General features: G+C 40.8%; 1 protein-coding gene across 1 annotated transcript in view; it reads left to right on the forward strand.

The window, feature by feature from the left end:
* LOC311111584 (protein mono-ADP-ribosyltransferase PARP14-like) overlaps positions 1-22,298 on the forward strand; it is a gene marked incomplete at its 5' end in the record, with an annotated part of 51,025 nt that overhangs the window by 24,928 nt on the left and 3,799 nt on the right. Inside the window, 7 exons of the mRNA XM_084154347.1 lie at positions 3,268-3,492; positions 3,573-5,275; positions 5,515-5,751; positions 6,113-6,334; positions 9,402-9,489; positions 16,975-17,109; positions 17,338-17,400. Of these exons, the coding sequence (XP_084010473.1) occupies positions 3,268-3,492; positions 3,573-5,275; positions 5,515-5,751; positions 6,113-6,334; positions 9,402-9,489; positions 16,975-17,109; positions 17,338-17,400 (2,673 nt within the window). The remainder of the gene's footprint in view (positions 1-3,267; positions 3,493-3,572; positions 5,276-5,514; positions 5,752-6,112; positions 6,335-9,401; positions 9,490-16,974; positions 17,110-17,337; positions 17,401-22,298) is intronic.

Below are 22,298 nucleotides of genomic sequence, written 5' to 3' on the forward strand. Positions count from 1 at the left end.
GGTCCCCAACCTGACAGAGCTTGAGAGGAACTGCAGAGAAGAATGGGAGAAACTCCCCAAATACAGATGTGCCTAGCTTGTAGCGTCATACCCAAGAGGACGAGGCTGTAATAGCTGCCAAAGGTGCTCCAACAAAAGTACTGAGTAAAGGGTCTGAATACTTATGTAAATGTGAAATTTCAGTTATTTATTTCAAAAAATTCTAAAAACCTGTTCTTGCTTTGTCATTATGGGTTAATTTGTGTAGATTAATGAGGGGAAAAAACAATGTAATACATTTTAGAATAAGGCTGTAACGTAACAAAATCTGGAAAAAGTGAAGGGGTCTGAATACTTTCTGAATATCCTGTAAGTGCCTTATGAGCTTAGTAAAACGTTCGTACCCCATCATAACCCCAAATATCTATTTTTTTTTAAAGCAGACGCTCTTATCCAGAGCGACTTACAGGAGCAATTAGGGTTAAGTGCCCTGCTCAAGGGCACATGGACAGATTTTTCACCTAGTCGGCTCGGGGATTAGAACCAGCGACCTTTCGGTTCTGGCACAACGCTCTTAACCACTAAGCTACCTGCCGCCCCAAATATGTTGTTTTACTCCTTTGTTTATGTGCTTGTTTATGTTTATGTGCTTATGTGCTTGTGAGTCTTTGTAAACAAATGATGTATAGTTTAAAAATAATTAAAAGTATTATGTAGATCCCATGGATGGTCAACCCTTACATCTAGAACTCTATGAAATGAAGAGTGGTTACATCCAGGCTAACAAATACTACCATTTAATGGAAAACCGTAATTTATAAGTGATTTGGGGTATTATCAACAGTAAAATACTGTAAAATGCCACAATACTGCAGCATACTATAAATTATGGTGCATTGTGGGAAGAGAAAATTGCTGTATTTCAAATTGTACTGTATTTCAGCACTGGACCATATTTTTTGAACGGCAAAAACCTTTTGACCACAAGGGATTGCATGTTATTGTTGTTTCTGTCTCATTACCATATTTGGAGGAGTGCCTTATTAGAGGCTATATTTGTTGCACCCGTTAGTGAGAACGCTGTTCCAATTTAACTCCTATGTGGTTCTACTGGTTGAGGATTTTGCTATGTCCTTTTGGTCTGTTTTGTCCTGTAGTCGCTGCCAGTTTGGAAGCCTTTGTTAAGGCCTCTAGAAGTGCAAGTGATATAAAACACAACATATTCATTGATATGCTGTGATGTGTAAAAACATTACCTAACACCCAACCTACTGTAAAATACAAACCCAATCTCCCCTCAATGAATTGCATTCATTCATTCATTCATTCATTCATTCCAATTACAGTAGCATTAACTTTTTTACAGTATGATACAGTCAATTTTACGGTATTGTACTGTGTGTCATTACACAGTATATGCTTTGAAACTGTATTTAGATTACAGTAGATGTACTGCAATATCAAATACACTACAGTAACTAACTTATCTCGAGCTACCTTTAAATAACTGTCAAATTCACAGCAACCCCTTTACAGTGTACAGTCGTGGTCAAAAGTTTTGAGAATGACAAGTATCGGTCTTCACAAAGTTTGCTGCTTCAGTGTTATGATATATTTTTGTCAGATGTTACTATGGTATACTGAAGTATAATTACAAGCATTCCATAAGTGTCAAGGCTTTTATTGACAATTACATTAAGTTTATGCAAAGAGTCAATATTTGCAGTGTTGACCCTTCTTTTTCAAGACCTCTGCAATCCACCCTGGCATGCTGTCAATTAACTTCTGGGCCACATCCTGACTGATGGCAGCCCATTCTTGCATAATCAATGCTTGGAGTTTGTCAGAATTTGTGGGTTTTTGTTTGTCCACCCGCCTCTTGAGGATCGACCACAAATTCTCAATGGGATTAAGGTCTGGGGAGTTTCCTGGCCATGGACCCAACATTTCTATGTTTTGTTCCCCGAGCCACTTAGTTATCCATCATCCTGGAAAAGGCATTGGTGGTCACCAAACTGTTCTTGGATGGTTGGGAGAAGTTGCTCTCGGAGGATGTGTTGGTACCATTCTTTATTCATGGCTGTGTTCTTTGGCAAAATTGTGAGTGAGCCCACTCCCTTGGCTGAGAAGCAACCCCACACATGAATGGTCTCAGGATGCTTTACTGTTGGCAGGACACAGGACTGATGGTAGTGCTCACCTTGTCTTCTCCGGGTCAAGGTGTTTTCCGGATGCCCCAAACAATCGGAAAGGGGATTCATCAGAGAAAACGACTTTACCCCAGTCCTCAGCAGTCCAATCCCTGTACCTTTTGCAGAATATCAGTCTGTCCCTGATGTTTTTCCTGGAGAGAAGTGGCTTCTTTGCTGCCCTTCTTGACACCAGGCCATCCTCCAAAGGTCTTCGCCTCACTGTGCGTGCAGATGCACTCACACCTGCCTGCTGCCATTCCTGAGCATGCTCTGCACTGGTGGTTCCCCGATCCCGCAGCTGAATCAACTTTAGGAGACGGTCCTGGCGCTTGCTGGACTTTCTTGGGCGCCCTGACGCTTTCTTCACAACAATTGAACCTCTCTCCTTGAAGTTCTTGATGATCCGATAAATGGTTGATTTAGGTGCAATCTTACTAGCAGCAATATCCTTGCCTGTGAAGCCCTTTTTGTGCAAAGCAATGATGACGGCACGTGTTTCCTTGCAGGTAACCATGGTTAACAGAGGAAGAACAATGATTTCAAGCACCACCCTCCTTTTAAAGCTTCCAGTCTGTTATTCTAACTCAATCAGCATGACAGAGTGATCTCCAGCCTTGTCCTCGTCAACACTCTCACCTGTGTTAAGGAGAGAATCACTGACATGATGGCAGCTGGTCCTTTTGTGGCAGGGCTGAAATGCAGTGGAAATGTTTTTTTGGGATTAAGTTCATTTTCATGGCAAAGAGGGACTTTGCAATTAATTGCAATTCATCTGATCACTCTTCATGACATTCTGGAGTATATGCAAATTGCCATCATCAAAACTGAGGCAGCAGACTTTGTGAAAATTAGTATTTGTGTCATTCTCAAAACTTTTGACCACGACTGTAGGTCTTATACATGTTTGGAATGTTATGGTTTACTGTTCACCTAACATGAATATGTCCAGTTTTTATTGAGTTTCAGGAACGTTTCATTTACAGTATGTCAAACTTCAAAGAGAAGATCTCCAGGACATAATTCAACATGGTTTGCCTGAGTACATTGATTGAAAAAAAGAATAGATCTCAGCTAGTCTACTTTTATTTTTTGGCAGCGACTGAGCACTTCATTTCAAGCTGCCCCGGGAACAGAAAGTTCATGCAGAAACAATTACGAGTCAAACCCCTGGAGGTTACAGCAAAAGTGAAAGTTGAAAACATTCCGCCTAAATTTAGTTCAGAACACCTCAGCTTATACTATGACAAATATGAGGTTGTGGAAGACGTTGTAATGACTGAAGAGGACCAATGTGCAATCATCACCTTTCAAGATTCGAAAGGTAAGTTATTGGTATACAGTATGCCTTAGAAAAATGTATATTTTAAAATGATGTATTAACAAATATTTATTGTCTTTTAGCTGTTGACAGAATCCTAAAACAGAAAAATAAAGAGATGAAAGTTTTCCCATTTTATGAATCTCTGGGAACAGCCCTGTATGGCAAAGATAGACCCACATTGAAACTCCCTGCGGCCTTCACTGAGAACATTGACCAGGCCATTTGGAGATACCTTTCTGACAAGAAAGGAGTTGCAGAGACCATCCACAAGAATATGGCTGATCACTTCTGCAAAGTAGACTTTCAACAACCTACCGTCCAGTTAAGCCCTCTGCCTTCTCTACTCCAGCAGAAGGATGTCGAAGCCAAGCACATCAAGAAGTGGAAGACCACTGCCAAGGCTGTCTTCATTCAAGCCTTGTCTAAATTCAAGTCCTTGGAGCTCCAGATCCAGGCCAACGCATGGGAAGCATATGAAGGTGCAATACACAAGGCGATGTCAGGGGAAGCGGTGGTTGTAGTTCCTGATCAGCCTGGAGGTATTGTGAAAGTGGTGGGATTGGAAGAAGATGTGGATAGACTCAAACAAACACTAAATGGGATCATGGACAGGATTGCCAACAGCATTGAGAGGGAGAAGACGGGTATAACAGAGGAGTTCCCCCTGACACCCTCTACCTACCATATACTTTTGCAAGATGGCCTACATGACAAAATTGCAGGTGAATTTCCAGAGCTGAAAATGACGTACAATCATCAGAACCAGAGTGTGATCTTATTTGGCCTGACACAAGAGGTTTTGGGTGCTAACAGGAAGTTTATAGAAAGAGGGATGGCAGTGAAACGGAGGATGGTGCAATTAGACAACTATGTCTTTGAGTTTCTGCAGAAGAGCAATGAGGGAGATGAGGAAAAGCTTACCAGTTCCCTTTTCACTTCACAAGGGATTAATGCAGCACTAGAACTAGAAAGAAAGGGAGTTCAGCTCCTGGCTGTCTCAGAGGAGGTCCTGAGCGAAGCAGAAAACCAACTAGATACCCTTTTGATTTCACAATACATCGATGTTGAGGACTCCAATGTCCTGAAGATATCAGAGTGGCAAGACATTGTCACTGATTTGGAGAAAGATTTCAACACTCCATCCAAGAAATTCATAATCAGGACAGCTGGTGTATATCCAAGTCTAAAAGTGGTAATATCTGGCTATAAGCAAACTGTTGATTCAGTTCGGAAAAAACTTGAAGACTACTTATGTCAGAATGCTCCAGTTGATGAAACTCTTGAAGTCAAGTCTAAGGCCATTGTCAAATTCATCGAGGAACACAACAAAAATGCTTGGTCTGATAAGGTTAAAGACACAGTAAACGTGTCTTTCAAAGATAAGGCCATTTGCCTTAGCGGCATCAGGGTTTATGTCAAGGACTGCATGGACTTATTTCAAAACTTAATATCCTCAACATCCTTTGATATTTTGAGAGTCTCCAAGCCTGGTGGAAAGAAGTTCTTCAAGGAAAAGGAGGCCATGTGTGTTGAGGAAGTCTTGAGACAGACAGGCTGTGTGGTCCATCTGGTTGAAAAGGATGACCAGACGGTCCAGGCTATGGAAATCGCAGTTCAGAAGGGGTTTGGGAGTGATGGAAAAAGTAATCAGCAACATAATCATCCAACCTTCTCGACACAGAACCAGCATAGACGGATTCAGAGTACGGATGGTTCTGACAGAGTGCAGACCAAAGAGGGGTTGACAATCATCCTGATGAAAGGGAACATCCAGGATGCTACGGTAAATTATCACTAGTGTGTCCTGTTCCTGGCTTTTGTCTCAGTTGTCTTAGTTCAACCTTCATTCAATATAGATTCAATCAAAACAGGATATACAGTATCAGAGATTACCCTTTGGGCACTTAAATGATATGCACTAATAATTGTCATTGAATTAAATCCACAACACATTTAAAACTAGCCATTAACCATGCAGTGCAACTAAAAGATCTATAAAATATTTGTGTTTGTCTGTTACAGACTCAGGTGGTTGTGAACACAGTGGGTCTAGACCTGCTACTTCATAGTGGAGCGGTCTCCAATGCCATCCTAAAAGCTGCCGGACCCCGACTTCAAGACCTGATAAAAGAACAGGAGGCCGCTGGCAGTGCTGCTGCAGGAGCAGTCATCATCACTGATGGCTGCAACCTTAAGAGCAAGCTGGTGTTTCATACCATTGCCCCTAAGTGGGATCAAGGGAAAGGTGCAGCACAGAAGGTAGAAAGCTGTCTACGTATCTCACTGACTTCTTAGATCAAGTAAAATATACTGTCAAATGCTGCTATAACCTTTCCAAGTTAAGATGGTCATTTTGAACACCCCATTGTTGTCTCAATCAATTTGTATCGTACATTTCTTTTTTTTTTCTTTTTTTTTTTTTTTACAATTCAATATTTTGAATGGAACCTGTATCCAGCACAGTATTGCAAAAAAAGTTGCAGTCCTAAAAGGCTTGGTGGTGGACAAAATCGTAAAAACCTACAGTGCCTGGTCCCCTAATTACCAATTATAACACATTTGCTACAATTTATTTATAAAGGTAACATAAAACAAACAACTTGTGCCTGACATCCCACAGTTGTTGAGTGGAATTGTGGAGGAATGCCTGGTGGCGGCAGAGCAGCAGAAACTAGTCTCGATGACCTTCCCTGCCATCGGCACAGGAAACCTGGGCTTCCCTAAGGATCTGGTGGCTTCACTTATGCTGGATGAAGTCCTCAAGTTCAGCAGTAAGAAGAAGCACAAACACTTGAAGGATGTTGTGTTCATCCTCCACCCAGGTGATCCAGGTACTATCCAGGTATGGAAAGCAGAAAAACATGCAATACTGTAAAAATAAGCTTTTAATGCCTTAGACTAAATAACCCCCTAGAGTCTAAAAGCCCGGGGGTTTCTAAGCTGTCTGGAATTGTTTTAAATACCAAGGATCATTTAGCTATTTGATTTTGAATTTTAGGACCCCTGTATAAATATAAACGCAACATGCAACAATTTCAAAGAGTTACAGTTCATATAATGAAATCAGTCAATTGAAATAAATGAATCATTCCCTAATCTATCGATTTCACATGACTGGGCAGTGGTGCAGCCATGGGTGGGCTTAGGAGGGCATAGGCCCACCCACTTGGCAGCCAGGCCCATCCAATGGGGAGTCAGGCCCAGCCAATCAGAAGGGGGTTTTTTCCCCAAAAAAGGCCTTTATTACAGACAGAAATACTCCTCAGCATCCCACCCACCCCCCCCCTCAGACGATCCCACATGTGGATCTGGCATGGTTACAAGTGGTCTGCAGTTGTGAGGCCGGTTGGATGTACTGCCAAATTTTCCAAAACGACGTTGGAGGCAGCTTATGGTAGAGAAATTAACATTCAATTCTCTGGCAACAACTCTGCCAATTGCACGCTCCCTCAAAACGTGAGACATACAGTTGAAGTCGGAAGTTTATATACACTTAGGTTGGAGTCATTAAAACTTGTTTCAACCACTACACAAATTTCTTGTTAACAAACTATAGTTTTGGTAAGTCGGTTAGGACATCTACTTTGTGCATGACACAAGTAATTTTTCCAACAATTGTTTACAGACAGATTATTTCACTTATAATTCACTGTATCACAAATCCAGTGGATCAGACGTTTACATACACTAAGTTGACTGTGCCTTTAAACATGATGTAATGGCTTTAGAAGCTTCTTCTAGGGGCAGCAGGTAGCTTAGTGGTTAAGAGCGTTGTGCCAGTAACCGAAAGGTTGCTGGTTCTAATCCCCGAGCCGACTAGGTGAAAAATCTGTTGATGTGCCCTTGAGCAAGGCACTTAACCCTAGTTGCTCTGGATAAGAGTGTCTGCTAAATGACAAAAAAAAATAAAAAAATCATTTGAGTCAATTGGAGGTGTGGATGTATTTTAAGGCCTACCTTCAAACTCAGTGCTTCTTTGCTTGACATCATGGGAAAATCAAAAGAAATCAGCCAAGACCTCAGAAAAAAAGTTGTCGGGTTTACAAACACCTTAGCCAAATACATTTAAACTCAGTTTTTCACAATTCCTGACATTTAATCAAAGTAAAAATTCCCTGTCTTAGGTCAGTTAGGTTCACCACTTTATTTTAAGAATGTGAAATGTCAGAATAATACTAGAGAGAATGATTTATTTCAGCTTTTATTTATTTCATCACATTCCCAGTGGGTTAGAAGTTTACATACACTCAATTAGTATTTGGTAGCATTACCTTTAAATTGTTTAACTTGGGTCAAATGTTTCGGGTAGCCTTCCACAAGCTTCCCACAATAAGTTGGGTGAATTTTGGCCCATTCCTCCTGACAGAGCTGGTGTAACTGAGTCAGGTTTGTAGGCCTCCTTGCTCGCACATGCTTTTTCAGTTCTGCCCACAAATGTTCTATAGGATTGAGGTCAGGGCTTTGTGATGGCCACTCCAATACCTTGACTTTGTTGTCCTTAAGCCATTTTTCCGCAACGTTGGAAGTATGCTTGGGGTCATTGTCCATTTGGAAGACCCATTTGCGACCAAGCTTTAACTTCCTGACTGATGTCTTGAGATGTTGCTTCAATATATCCACATAATTTTCCTTCCTCATGATGCCATTTATTTTGTGAAGTGCACCAGTCCCTCCTGCAGCAAAGCACCCCCACAGCATGATGCTGCCACCCCCGTGCTTCACGGTTGGGATGGTGTTCTTCGGCTTGCAAGCTATCCCCTTTTTCCTCCAAACATAACGATGGTCATTATGGCCAAACAGTTGTATTTTTGTTTCATCAGACCAGAGGACATTTCTCCAAAAAGTATGATCTTTGTCCCCATGTGCAGTTGCAAACCGTAGTCTGGCTTTTTAATGGCGGTTTTGGAGCAGTGGCTTCTTCCTTGCTGAGCGGCCTTTCAGGTTATGTCGATATGGGCCTCGTTTTACTGTGGATATAGATACTTTTGTACCTGTTTCCTCCAGCATCTTCACAAGGTCCTTTGCTGTTGTTCTGGGATTGATTCGCACTTTTCGCACCAAAGTACGTTCATCTCTAGGAGACAGAACGCGTCTCCTTCCTGAGCGGTATGACGGCTGCTTGGTCCCATGGTGTTTATACTTGCGTACTATTGTTTGTACAGATGAACGTGGTACCTTCAGGTGTTTCCCATGATGTCAAGCAAAGAGGCACTGAGTTTGAAGGTAGGCCTTGAAATACATCCACAGGTACACCTCCAATTGACTCAAATGATGTCAATTAGCCTATCAGAAGCTTCTAAAGCCAAGACATCATTTTCTGGAATTTTCCAAGCTGTTTAAAGGCACAGTCACCTTAGTGTAAGTAAACGTCTGACCCACTGGAATTGTGATACAGTGAATTATAAGTGAAATAATCTGTCTGTAAACAATTGTTGGAAAAATTACTTGTATCATGCACAAAGTAGATGTCCTAACCGACTTGCCAAAACTATAGTTTGTTAACCAGAAATGTGTGGAGTGGTTGAAAAAAGAGTTTTAATTACTCCAACCTAAGTGTATGTAAACTTCCGACTTCAACTGTACATTATCTCTATCTTAAACAGACAGATTGTTGTATTATGCTAATTAGATTTCTACGGGGGTGTGGACATTAATCACTGATTATAACTGATTAGGAGGTCCTAGCCCAGCATTAACACACCTGACACACAAAGAGTAACTGCATCAGGTGTGTTAATGCTGGGTAAGAACAAACCCCTGTGGATCCTCACTCAGGACCAGGATTGAGTAACATTGATAGCCAGGACATATTGGTAAGTGTTCTCTAGGAAGGAGGGTTGAGTTGGTGCTAGCAGATTGATTTATGATTTTCCATTTAGTGTTTTTAAAGCTTTAGATTTTATTTTCAGGCTTTCAATGATGAATTTAACAAGAGGTTCACAACCAAGTCTGCAACTTTAGGGGGCTCAGAAGCAGTGTCTACTCAGCAGATTAAAGGTATGTTTACAAATTATGGTTTCCCCAAGTATACTGTATGACAGTGCCACGTTGAAAGTCATTGAGCTCTTCAGTAAGGCCATTCTACTACCAATGCTTGTCTATAGAGATTGCATGGCTGTGTACTTGATTTTATACACCTGTCAGCAACGGGTTTGGCTGAAAATGCTGAATCCACTAATTTGAAGGGGTGTCCACATACTTTTTGTATATATAGTGTATGTGTCAATGACTATTACCAATGTGCTATTGTGAGAATGATACAGTGCATTCGGAAAGTATTCAGACCCCTTCCATTTTTCATCATTTTGTTACGTTACAGCCTTATTCTAAAATGGATTAAATAAAACATTTTCCTCATCAATCTACACAAAATACCTCATAATGACAAAGCGAAAACAGGTTTCTAGAAATTGTATTAAGAAAATAAAAAAAACAAAGCCATGACATTGAAGGAATTGTCCGTAGAGCTCCGAGACATGATTGTGTCCAGGCACAGATCCGGGGAAGGGTACCAAAAAACTTCTGCAGCATTGAAGGTCCCCAAGAACACAGTGGCCTCCATCATTCTTAAATGGAAGAAGTTTTGGAACCACCAAGACTCTTCCTAGAGCTAGCCGCCCGGCCAAACTGAGAAATCAGGGGAGAAGGGCCTTGGTCAGGGAGGTGACCAAAAACCAGATAGTCACTCTGACAGAGCTCCAGAGTTCCTCTGTGGAGATTGGAGAACCTTACAGAAGGACAACCATCTCTGCAGCACTCCACCAATCAGGCCTTTATGGTAGAGTGGCCAGACGGAAGCCACTCCTCAGTAAAAGGCACATGACAGCCCGCTTGGAGTTTGCCAAAAGGCACCTAAAGGACTCTCAGACCATGAGAAACAAGATTCTCTGGTCTTATGAAGCCAAGATTGAACTCTTTGGCCTGAATGCCAAGAGTCACGTCTGGAGGAAACCTGGCACCATCCCTACGTGAAGCATGGTGGTGGCAACATCATGCTGTGGGGATGTTTTCAGTGGCAGGGACTGGGAGACTAGTCAGGATCGAGGGAAAGATGAACGGAGCAAAGTACAGAGAGATCTTTGATGAAAACCTGCTCCAAAGCGCTCAGGACCTCAGACTGGTGCGAAGGTTCACCTTCCAACAGGACAACGACCATAAACACACAGCCAAGACAATGCAGGAGTGGCTTCAGGACAAGTCTCTGAATGTCCTTGAGTGGCCCAGCCAGAGCCCGGACTGGAACCCGATCTAACATCTCTGGAGAGACCTGGAAATAGCTGTGCAGCAACGCTCCCCATCCAACCTGACAGAGCTTGAGAGGATATGTTGAGAAGAATGGGAGAAACTCCCCAAATACAGGTGTGCCAAGCTTGTAGCGTCATACTCAAGAAAACTTGAGGCTGTAATCGCTGCCAAAGGTGTTTCCACAAAGTACTGAGTAAAGGGCCTGAATACTTTTGTAAATGTGATATTTCCGTTTTTTATTTGTAATACATTTGCAAACATTTATAAAAACCAGTTTTTGCTTCATCATTATGGGGTATTGTGTGTAGATTGATGAGGATATTTAAAAAAAAATCCATTTTAGAATAAGGCTGTAACGTAACAAAATGTGGAAAAAGTAAAGGGGTCTGAATACTTTCTGAATGCACTGTAATTGAGGGATCTCCACTTTAAAACGAAATAGGTTCACTGTTGCTATAAACCTTCCAAATTGTAGGTTTAAAGGGCTAGTTCAGCTGAATTGCAAAATGACATTAGTTTCCTTTATCTGTAAGCAGTCTATGGACAAGGTATTGTGGTGTCGAGACAACCATGCTGATATGCTGCGTGGACAAGGAATCCGCTGACACTGAACTTGATTATAATGGGTTATTACATCAAAGGCCACAGCATCAATTTACAGACTTCTGCAGAAATCCGGAGAACAACTAACCCAATCTCTAATATGTTATTCTCCCAGTCCTTTGTTCAAAACATGGTATTTATCCTATGTAACATAATATGGGTGGATTTTAATAGACCAATCCCTAACCTCCACATAGCAAACTCTCCTATGTTTTAGGGGGCCCCTATAGTAATGCTTTCCAGATGTTTCAGCAAAGCAGAATATGCAAACCTCAGCCAAAGTCATAGAATCTTCAGATACTACATATTTCCCCCCTTCGAGACTAATTAAGTCTCGAAAACAAAAATAATAGGATTATGACAAATAACAATTTTTATTACATCAGACTTCTTGTGTAACTTTAGCAATAAACCAAAATGTATGGAGTGTAAACACATTTCTATGGAGTGTAAACAAATCTTTATGGAGTGTAAATACATTTCTATGGAGTGTGAACAAATTTCTATGGAGTGTGAAAGCGAAAAACCTATCTGGCAGCTTTCTTTCCAAATATCCATCAATCAATCAAGACAGGAAAATTCTCTCACGGCCCCTCTGCCCCAGGCGACCACCTAAGTACTCCAGATCAATTTATAAATCTTTATCAATGCATTTTAAACTATGATGCAATTGAATACACATGAAAGCCTCAAAAAACAAAATACAATCAAAAATGTCCACATTCAGGCTGGTCGACCCATCGGACCCTACTGTGGATTCTCTCTGTCCCTGCCTAGACCCAATATCCCTAAGCTTCAACGAAAAAAACAAAAACATCTGAGGTTCCCACATGTACCCAACAACATAAAACATCATTCTTCAAAAAATTAACACAGAAAGAATATAACACTGGAATGTAGTCCACTACACTGCAGCTCCTCCGCAGTGTCGACTTTCAATGGAACGTCGATGATGGAATCTGAACATTTCCACACCATCCTTGTTCAACTTCCTCCAGTCCATTCATATTGTCCATGTTTGAGTCTTTGAATCCCAATCTACACATTCCCCTATGCTCCTGGAAGAAAAGAAAATACCAACCAGTATCTTTTTCAAAGCAACACATGAAAATTAAAACATCAATATCAAAATAATATAAAATGATATATAAATGATATATAAAAATGAATCACATTCCATTTCCCCCCTTTGATTCATAAGAAAACACTAAATATCACAACAATATGCAAAAAAAAGTAAAAATTTATCACACAATCAGATATTCCAAATTTCCTAGAGTTACTTCAACCCTAGTTTTCCTAACTTTTTGGTCTGACTTTTTCCCCAATTTTTGCTAAATCAATTTCACTGATTTATTCACAAAACTCTTTCCCATTATTTGAGGATATTCGATCGGGAAGTCCCCACCTGCTTATGACTTCTTTACACAAGAACTTTGCAACCGACTGAGCATCTTTTCACTTAGTCGGACAGGCCTCCTGCCATCATTATTTTTCAGACAGATTGTGCACCTACCTATAACATAGTCAACCTATTCAAGCAAATATGGTACCCAAAAAACATACTTCTTTGTGATCTTTCTCCTAACCTCCCCCCTTGCAACAGTAGCTAACCCATGTGCTTCCTGAATCATCAGACCTAATAGGTCTAGAGGCGCTACTATCAACCCCTCATGGTTTCTCCAAAGACCAGTAGTATCTTTGACGGCACCTCGGTCTAGCCATAACTATTTATCAATCGTAGAAGCAGCTTCCTGCATTAAAATCACATCCCTAAGCGTAATTTTATCTTCCAAGTCAACTCCATGAGTGACCAGAAAAACTTTGCCCAATTTATCCACTCCTTTGTTTCCTTGTGTGACTCTTGACACATCTATTTTATAAGATGCACACTTAGCTATCGCTATCTCTTTAGGTTTCATCATAGCATTCAACAGTTTCATTATTTGCTCATGATGTTGTATCGGAGAACCATCCGTTTTCTTAAACCCTCGACCTTTCCACACTGCTCCAAACAAATGACATACACTATGTGCATATGCTGAATCAGTACATATCGTCACTCGCTTTCCTTCTGCTAACAAACACTCTTCTGTTAGCCCCACAAGTTCAGCAAATTGTGCAGACGCAGACTGTGGTATTACTTCAGCCTTTTCAACAACAGATCCAGTTCCATGAGCTTTAACTACAGCATAGCCAGCACACAATTTATCTCCCACACGATAACAAAATCCTTCAATTTGTGGTTCGATCCCTTGGATTGCTTCATCTTTCAATGGATACTGATTCTTCCAAGGAGGTCTGGTTCCTTGTCGAAGTCCAATATCGGTACTATGTTGAGACCACAAACCTTCTGGAACTTGTTGCAACATCTCCTCTTTCATAGGGTTTGAATCCATCTTTGCACTGCAAATAGATATGCAAACCTCAGCCAAAGTCATAGAATCTTCAGATACTACAGTATGACAGCAATCCATGTTTTGGTTTAGCTTCCCTGGCACTGTTTCCAAATGCTAACATTTTAGCATTTGTGTCACAAATCTCATTCAAGTCCTTGTACCAATATTAACATTTTTCGGCAACATGTCAGTGTTCGTGAGAGTCTCAGCTTTCCATAGTGGGGTCATATTCGTTTGTAGCTCAAACCACTTGGACTTTACAGACGTTTTTGTGAGAAGGCTGGTTTTCGGGATTACTCCAGAGGCTGTATCCGCAAAGCGTCGTTTTAGGATGATGTTGAGACACTGCTCAGACAAACTCTGTGTCAGGAATAAAATCAACTCATAAAAGTTTATCTCAGCTGGTAATCATGACAGTTTGAGGTACCGCAAAGGAAAGATAGTGATGATGCTCATTAACCAATCGCAATGAGGCATTGCCAGCTATGAATTCTATAGCACGCTTCAGATAACCATGGTGAAAGTGACTGCAATTGTAAAACGTTTTATATAATTTTCGCCTGACATGATCACTTTGCCTATTCTTAAATCTTGCCTAATATGTTGGCATGCATAACTTTTTCTTCTTTTAACCAATTCTAATATTTTGAATAATGTGATAGGCGTATTGCACTGAATCATACAGTGTGCTGGTATGTTAAAAGTGGAATTTTTATAATATTACCTTTATATCAACACACTCGTCAATCCTGTTGAACAACTCTAAATCGCTTTGGCCCAGTAGGCTAAGCATAAAGTCACTTGCCGATAATGTCGCATAAAACATTTGAAAGGTCTATCATTTTCACCGAACACAATAAAAGTTAACATAGGCCCTATGCTTTCAATTTCCCAATTTATAGGCAACTTTTTTTTAACAACGTGCGCTCTAAAGGGATAACTTGAAATAACATGATGTACATTAATGAAATAATCGAAATAAAAATGTGATTATACACAGTATTAGCCTAGTGGTTATATGTATTTAGGCATATCATGTGAATTTGGCCTCATGTGAAATAATTATGTTTCATGTAGGCCTAGATTATTTATGGGTTGATCATATAGGAATATCAAAACATTTTTTCAACAACTCCAAAGCAATTTTCTGTCTATGGCGCAGGAACCTCTGATTCACTTCCTTTTTCTATTATGAAGACACCTGCTGGTAACTGTTAACTGGTTAGGATAGCTCATGAGACCTCCTAAATATCTGTCAACTAAGTGGGACTCTTGTGCCTAAAGAGGATTCATGCATAGCTTTTATTTTTACCCATAAGAGTAGTAGAAAAATTTCTCTATTCTCAGCACTTACCACCAATTTTCTACTCTGAGACGCTTTGTGGACACGACCCCTGGTCTGACAAACAGCGCTATACCTCAGCCGCCTTCCACCACAGATGTGGAAGTCCGACATTGGCGGATGCGGTGGATTGAGACGCAGCTTATGTAAAACCCCGGAAGTCTCTAGCTTCAGATGGATTTTGATGAATAAAATGACGATTCTGTGCGGATGTCGAAAACAGAGCAAATTTACCACATCAATATAATCATATTTATCAATTATACTATTTAGGCCTACATAGCATTTGCTATAGTCTGATTTGATGCTTAGTCTACTGTGTGAAAAGTCACCAACAGCTATTGTTTCAATTTAACCCAGGATTCAACAAAAAATTGGCAATACTTACATGTATAGGCCTAAGGTTTCAAGCTTTGGTTGATTTTCAACTTAATCTACAGTTTGTCTAAAAGGTAATCATTTATATGTTAGATTCCCAACACCATCTTAACCAAAAATCTAAGTTAAAGAATAGGACTAAGCCAGTTGTACAGATGGAACTATCCAAGCGGTAGGTACATCTCCTTCAAATGTTGATATTTGGTTGTGTTGACAACCAAACACAATTCAATACCACTTTTGTAATACAGTAAATAGCCTATTAACTCGTCGACAAGTTAACAAATAATATGGGATTCACGTCTCCAACTCAACTAAAAATCGAAGTTAAAGAATAGGACTAAGCCAGATGGAACTATCCAATAAGTAGATACATTTCCTTCAAACGTTGATATTTGTTTGTGTAGACAACTCAATATTAATTTTATGATACAGTAAATGGCCTGAAGATTATCTTCCAAACATGTAACAGTATTTATTCAACCTTAAAATGAGTAAAACATCCATGGCCACAATTTGGGGTTACTTTAACTACAAAGTTCTTAGACAGCGTGTATGTTCAGGACAGCATGCAAAGGTGGCAGGTCTGTGGAGATCTTCACAATTGCTATAATAATCTGTGCAGAATCTCAAACAGCATTCACCACCACTTGCATCATGTAACCTCAACTGCAATTCAGTTAATTTGGCTATCAGATGAAGTACAGTGATAACACATTCAATTGTTGTATAAATAAACAAAATATCTGGCATTGTTTTCCAATTTGAACTTTGTTGTGCTTGTAAATGGTTGAAAGCACAGTGATAACACATTTGGGAATTCAACAAACATTTAGCGGTCTTTTTGAGTGGGTGAATATACTGTGGGTTGTAATGTCATTTATCAACATCTCAACCAAATATTACCCAATTGTCCACATTGAAATGACATAGTGTGCCCAGTGGGTAGTTCACGGTCCAGGAGAGACATCAGCATTTCGGATTTGTTTCAAAAGCCACTGCTAACATTAGCCACTGCTAACCAAAAAACAACCAGAGTCAGTCATGTGTGTCCAAAAAAGTAATTTATTTTATTTGATGTAATCTGAATTTGGTCATCAAGTTTGAACATGTTGAGCTTGCCCCCTTTTGTATAGCAGTGTTAACCCAAGTTAGCAGTGGCTATTTAAACAAATCCGAACCGTGTATGACAGTTTCTCTGTGGATGACGGACTACTTTCAGGGTAAGTGGAAAAAGAAAGGTAAGTTTAAATAAGTGAAGATATCCTTTAATGTTAATGTTGTTTCATAATTATGGTGACCTGAACTATAATAAATTAGGCCCAGAGTGTTTCTTGACCTTGTGACCTAACCAGGAAAAATGTATCCTAGTTGATAGTTATTCAGCCACCATCATTTCTGATGGTTATTGCCACATACTCTGTGTTTCATGCTGTCTTTGCAAGTTTCTATTACTGCCAGGACACTCCCATCATTTTGATGGTCCATAGCTTTACTTTTATTCTCAACTGCTAGATTCTTCCTCAAGCTCAGCAATGTATGAGATAAAGATTGCAGGAGTGGTTGTACAGGCCATCACAGGGGACATTACCAAAGAGACTTCGGACGTCATTGTCAACTCCTCCAACTCCTCCTTCAGCCTCAAGTCAGGTACTCTTACCTCTATTTAAGATCATACACTTGGAAACGTAGCAAATAATAGTAAACAAAAAGGTACATATGGGTTAGTTTTGGATAAAAAAATATTGTCATATAACTGATAAGAGTATCAAACCTGACATGTCTTCACGACTGAATATTGTATTAACCCATTGAGCTAGCTTTAGCCAGGCATATTTTAAAATAAAAATGAAATATCCCTACTGTACACTACTCCAGGGGTGTCTAAAGCCATTCTGGACGCGGCTGGTCCGACTGTGGAGACTGAATGCCAACAACTCGGTAAGAGCCTCTACCCCTGACATCATAACACAATATATGACAATCACAGGGTTACACTATACTTCTCTTTCATCTGGGTATTTTCCTCCTCCTGGTTTTCCAGTGGTAAACAACATTAACTCTGCTTTAGAAAGCAGATTCACATGGCCTGGGGTGGCCTAGCTAGCTGTCTAATGCACCTATTTGTAAGTCGCTCTGGAAAAGAGCGTCTGCTAAATGACGTAAATGTAAATGTAATGCTCCGTCTTCACACAATCAGGCAATCAAACGCAATGTTTAGCTCTGCCCGCTCCCAGTTGGGTGATACATTTCGAGTGAATCACGAGCAGAGTGGTTTTGGTAGCGCGTGGGACTTCCTCGTTCAAACAAACGACTAGGAACAGCTACAAACCAAAACCATGTTTTGTATTAGAACTATCATGAAACCTTAATTATGCTACAAACAGTGTCGGTGGCGTTTACTGTGAGAAGCTTGCTAACATTAGCTTCTAAAATGGATAGCTGGCATAAACAGCTAATCTAGCTAGATTGATAACTTGTACATTACAACCAAAGAGAGTGAACAAGAACAGTTCCATGAACTGCCACGCCAATTGTCTTCTTCTTCTTCAATGAGGTTTAACGGCGGTTGGCATCCAATTTGTTGCATTACCGCCACCTACTAGACTGGAGTACAACTCCCTTATCTTTCCTTGAAAAATAAAATAAAACAAAGCAAAGAAATATCCTACCATGTAACACTACACTCACAACTTCAAAACTAATAATAATAATTAACCCCACCCTTCTCCACTATTTAAATGTACTCACTCCTACCTCATGCCCTCAACCTGAAATGATGGCACATCACCACTTAACACTCCCTGTAACTCTTCTGCTGTCAAGTCTCGCACACCCAAATATCTCTCTGGAGCTGCCACCACAACCTCAATTTTCTTCGATATGCGTTCCATCCCTGCAATACAATTAATAACCATTGCTATAAATGCTAAAAACCCAATCTTACTGAAACATATATCACTTGCTTGCCTATCCCACTGTACTGGTACATATCTCCTACTCTCACCCCCCCCCCCCCCCCCCCCTTGACCCCTCTTCCTCTACTTTCTTCACTGCCTCCGCATATGACAACTTCTTCTCTACTCTTACCCTGGAAACCTCAACCTGCTTCTCTTGCACTGGACATGTCTGATCCCCAGCCCCATGGCCACCCCTACAATTAGCACATACCACCACTTTCCCCACTGCTTCACACTCCTTAGTCTCATGCCCTTCTGCACACTTCTCACACCTTGGAATCTCCCTCCTACATACTGCTGCCACATGTCCATAAGTTTGACACCTGTAACATCGTAATGTACTCGGCACATGAGCTCGCACAGGATAACTTATATATCCTAACTTCACTTTATCAGGCAAAGACTCAACTTCAAAACTCAAAAGAACAGACAATGACTCTTCTGTTTCAACACTCTCGCCACCCTCTTTACGTCGCACCAAACGACGAGCATCACACATACCGGGAATCATCTCCTTCAGTTGATCCACTTTTATATTTACTGCTACCCCAGTAATCACTCCTCTCAATGGTGCCCTTTTCTTAAGAGCGAAACAATTCACATTTCTTTCCCCCATTTGTTTAACTCTGAGCACCTTCTCCCTCTGACCAACAGAAACACAAACAATTCTCACTAGACCACTTCTGGTTACCCTCACCGATTCCACTATACCCAACGCTTTTTTCACCCATCTTGAAACCACAAATGTATCAGCCAAAAGGCAAGGATCCACTTTTTCCACAAACTTCACTCCTACTGTCACAGACTCATCTTTATCCTGACCCTCTGCGCAAGCCTCTGGCTCCGAGCACTTCAACACACCTACCACCTGTCTTCAGCTCACTTTGCTTACATTTCCTACCACTCTTCTTTAACAAACCTTCTCCCTTTTTCCCGCCATTTTTTACAGACTCAAACTCAGTCTTCCTCCCTCTCTCTCTTAGACCTCCTCTGCTTCTCTTTTCCCCTCCATTCCTCCTCATTCATCCAAGTATACGTCTCCTTATGATAATACTGCATTTCTTCTGTTTCTTGCCTTCTCAAAGGACTCCATTTTCCCCTCCTTTCCCTTCCGGCGTCCATTCTATCCTCGGCCTCACAGTCCACAATGACCTCTTCATTGCTTTCCTCTTCTGATCCGCTGTCCTTCTCTTCTGAATCACCATCGTCTTCCAATCCCTCATCCGAGCTGTTATCCTCACTTTCAGCTGGATTTTCTCCCATTCCAACTGCTTGTCTTTTCGCTGAAGAAGCCATGCTGCCAAAACAGATACCACGCTTACGGGGCTGCCTACCCTCCCGTGGTATCCGACTCATTCCATATCTCTTCTAACCAGCATCCACCGCAATTCACCCCCACTCCAATTGAAATCCCCCGATCACACTTGTAGGTGATGTCGGCGACGTTACCTAGCAAAGCTCATGCGCAGAAACATATCATCCGGTCTACTGCTTGTCCACAAAACATACAGCGTCACATGACCTACACTTTACATTTACACTTCACATGCAGGCAGTCAAATCAAAGTCACTCCTTCGATATAAAGCTTTTTTTTGATGAAAATGAAAAAGTGGCAGTTAATAACTTTTACGAGGTTGTAGTCATGACATGTTCAGCTACTTAACGCATTGGCTCAAATCTAGGTTGTGCATTTAGGTTTCTAGTAAATTCACAACTAAGGAAGATTATTTTCACTCTCCCATTGAAACCCCGGTCTGGTCTGTTTGGTCTGCTTCGCGTGCAGTAGCGGTGCATGGGTCAAATCAGCCAATCCAGAAAAAAACTATCCAGAAAAAAAAACATATGACAAACTACACTGTATGTGTTGTAATAATTGCGTTGTTTGCTCAATAACATGTTCGTTCATATGCCTTGCGACATTTACATTTACATCATTTAGCAGACGCTCTTATCCAGAGCGACTTACAAATTGGTGCATTCAACTTATGATAGCCAGTGGGACAACCACCTTTTTATTTATTTTTTATTTTTTATGGGGGAAGAAGGATTACTTTATACTATTCCAGGTATTCCTTAAAGAGGTAGGGTTTCAAGTGTCTCCGGAAGGTGGTCAGTGACTCCACTGTCCTGGCCACCTTCCGAATAGCTTTGACTGGGCTGAGCGGGAACTGTGCTTCCGTAGAGGTAGGGGAGCTAGCAGGCCAGAGGTGGATGAACGTAGTGCCCTCGTTTGGGTGTAGGGTCTGATCAGAGCCTGAAGGTAAGGAGGTGCCGTTCCCCTCACAGCTCCGTAGGCAAGCACCATGGTCTTGTAGCAGATATATAGGCCTAAGGTCGAGACAATAAGAAGACACAGTGGCAGAATATATTCAACCACACATTTGTTTCATTACAAACAACATCTGTCCGGTGAAGTCAACAAAATATATTGCATGTAACAAACAGTTACATGACCTACATCATGGTCAAGGAAGGTAATGTTTCCGACATTTTCGGACTACGAAACAACTATTGATTTAGAATCACTGAGAGTTATCGCAAGTTGCAAAGAAAACAGGAGCTGCCTCCACTATTCCAGCACCATTTCAACTTCAACATTTCAACATCTAATCACCTATGCTTAGTCTAGTACAGTGACAACTAAAAGATACCAAAAACGATTTAGTCCAATCAACGTAAGCTAAATATGGTGGCTGTCCTTGGGACTGATTCCTGTGTAAATGGTGCGTGTGTGCGTGCGTGCAAGCAGAAAAAACATGTTGACTCACCCTACTTGTAGAGAAATGCCAATGCCATCCCTCCTTTGTCATGTTGCCTAAACAGTCTGTGACTCTGTCATACGGTACACGCTTTTAGTTTTTGTTGTTCTAGGCTAACTGGCTAAAATACTTTGCTTGCTAGCCTTTCATGGGCAACGATACGCTAGGCCAGCTAGTTAACATTAGCATACTACATCTAGTTACATGTTAAACTTCCATCCTCTCAGGCCAGGGGCACAATGTATGCATTTATGGTTGGATCAGAATCACCGTTATAATCATTGGCCAGTACGGAGAATTAAGTAAAACCACAAGTCAAAATCCCTATCTCCATCCATGGTTAATTTAGGAAAGGGACGATTTTGGCTAGCTATCTAGCCACCGGAGGACAGCAACACAACGAGATGCAACAATTCAAGTTTTTTTAATGTCAATGATGACATTTGGCCTGTGATGTGATTAGTCTGACGCCAAATCCAAAATGGCTTCCCTTGATACCTTTTTTTGGTGTGCCAGGACCATTCACAGCTGAGCTCACTGGGCTTAGCTCAACGCTGATTGGCTATTATTTATATTATTTATTCCCTTGGAAGCCATGAATACACGCCACTGTTCGTGTGCATCCCTGGAAGTATTGGCCGCTTGAACTTTGGTTTTAAACTCTGTGTTACAATTTAAGCTAATAGAGTCCCACAGTGGAGGTGTCATAATACCCATAAAACCTAGCGGTCAAACAGGGAAATGGTGCCAATCGTTTTCCACCATTCAATTTTCCCATAGAGGATTTTAGAAACACTTAAAATAAGGGCTGTGTTTCATGTAGGCTTACCCTGGGGTGACGTTTTGATAACCATGTAAATCTCTCTCGGACAAGGTAACTTTTATGAATTTATTCAGCTTTATTTACTCTCATGTTCGAAACTTCCAATTAGCGTCAAAGTAGAAATCATAGAAGACTACAAATGCCTGCAAGATCGTGCATGTCAACTCTAGCTGACACCTTTGCTAACAGGTATTGTGTCAATTTAAAACTTGCACAAGACAGTTCACAGAATTGTCAATTTAAAGAACTTTTGCCTATTTATTAATTACTACATTTATCTAACATTATATTGTTAA

Source organism: Coregonus lavaretus, assembly GCF_964263955.1.
Source record: "Coregonus lavaretus genome assembly, chromosome: 37".
In the NCBI taxonomy this organism is placed as follows: domain Eukaryota; kingdom Metazoa; phylum Chordata; class Actinopteri; order Salmoniformes; family Salmonidae; genus Coregonus; species Coregonus lavaretus.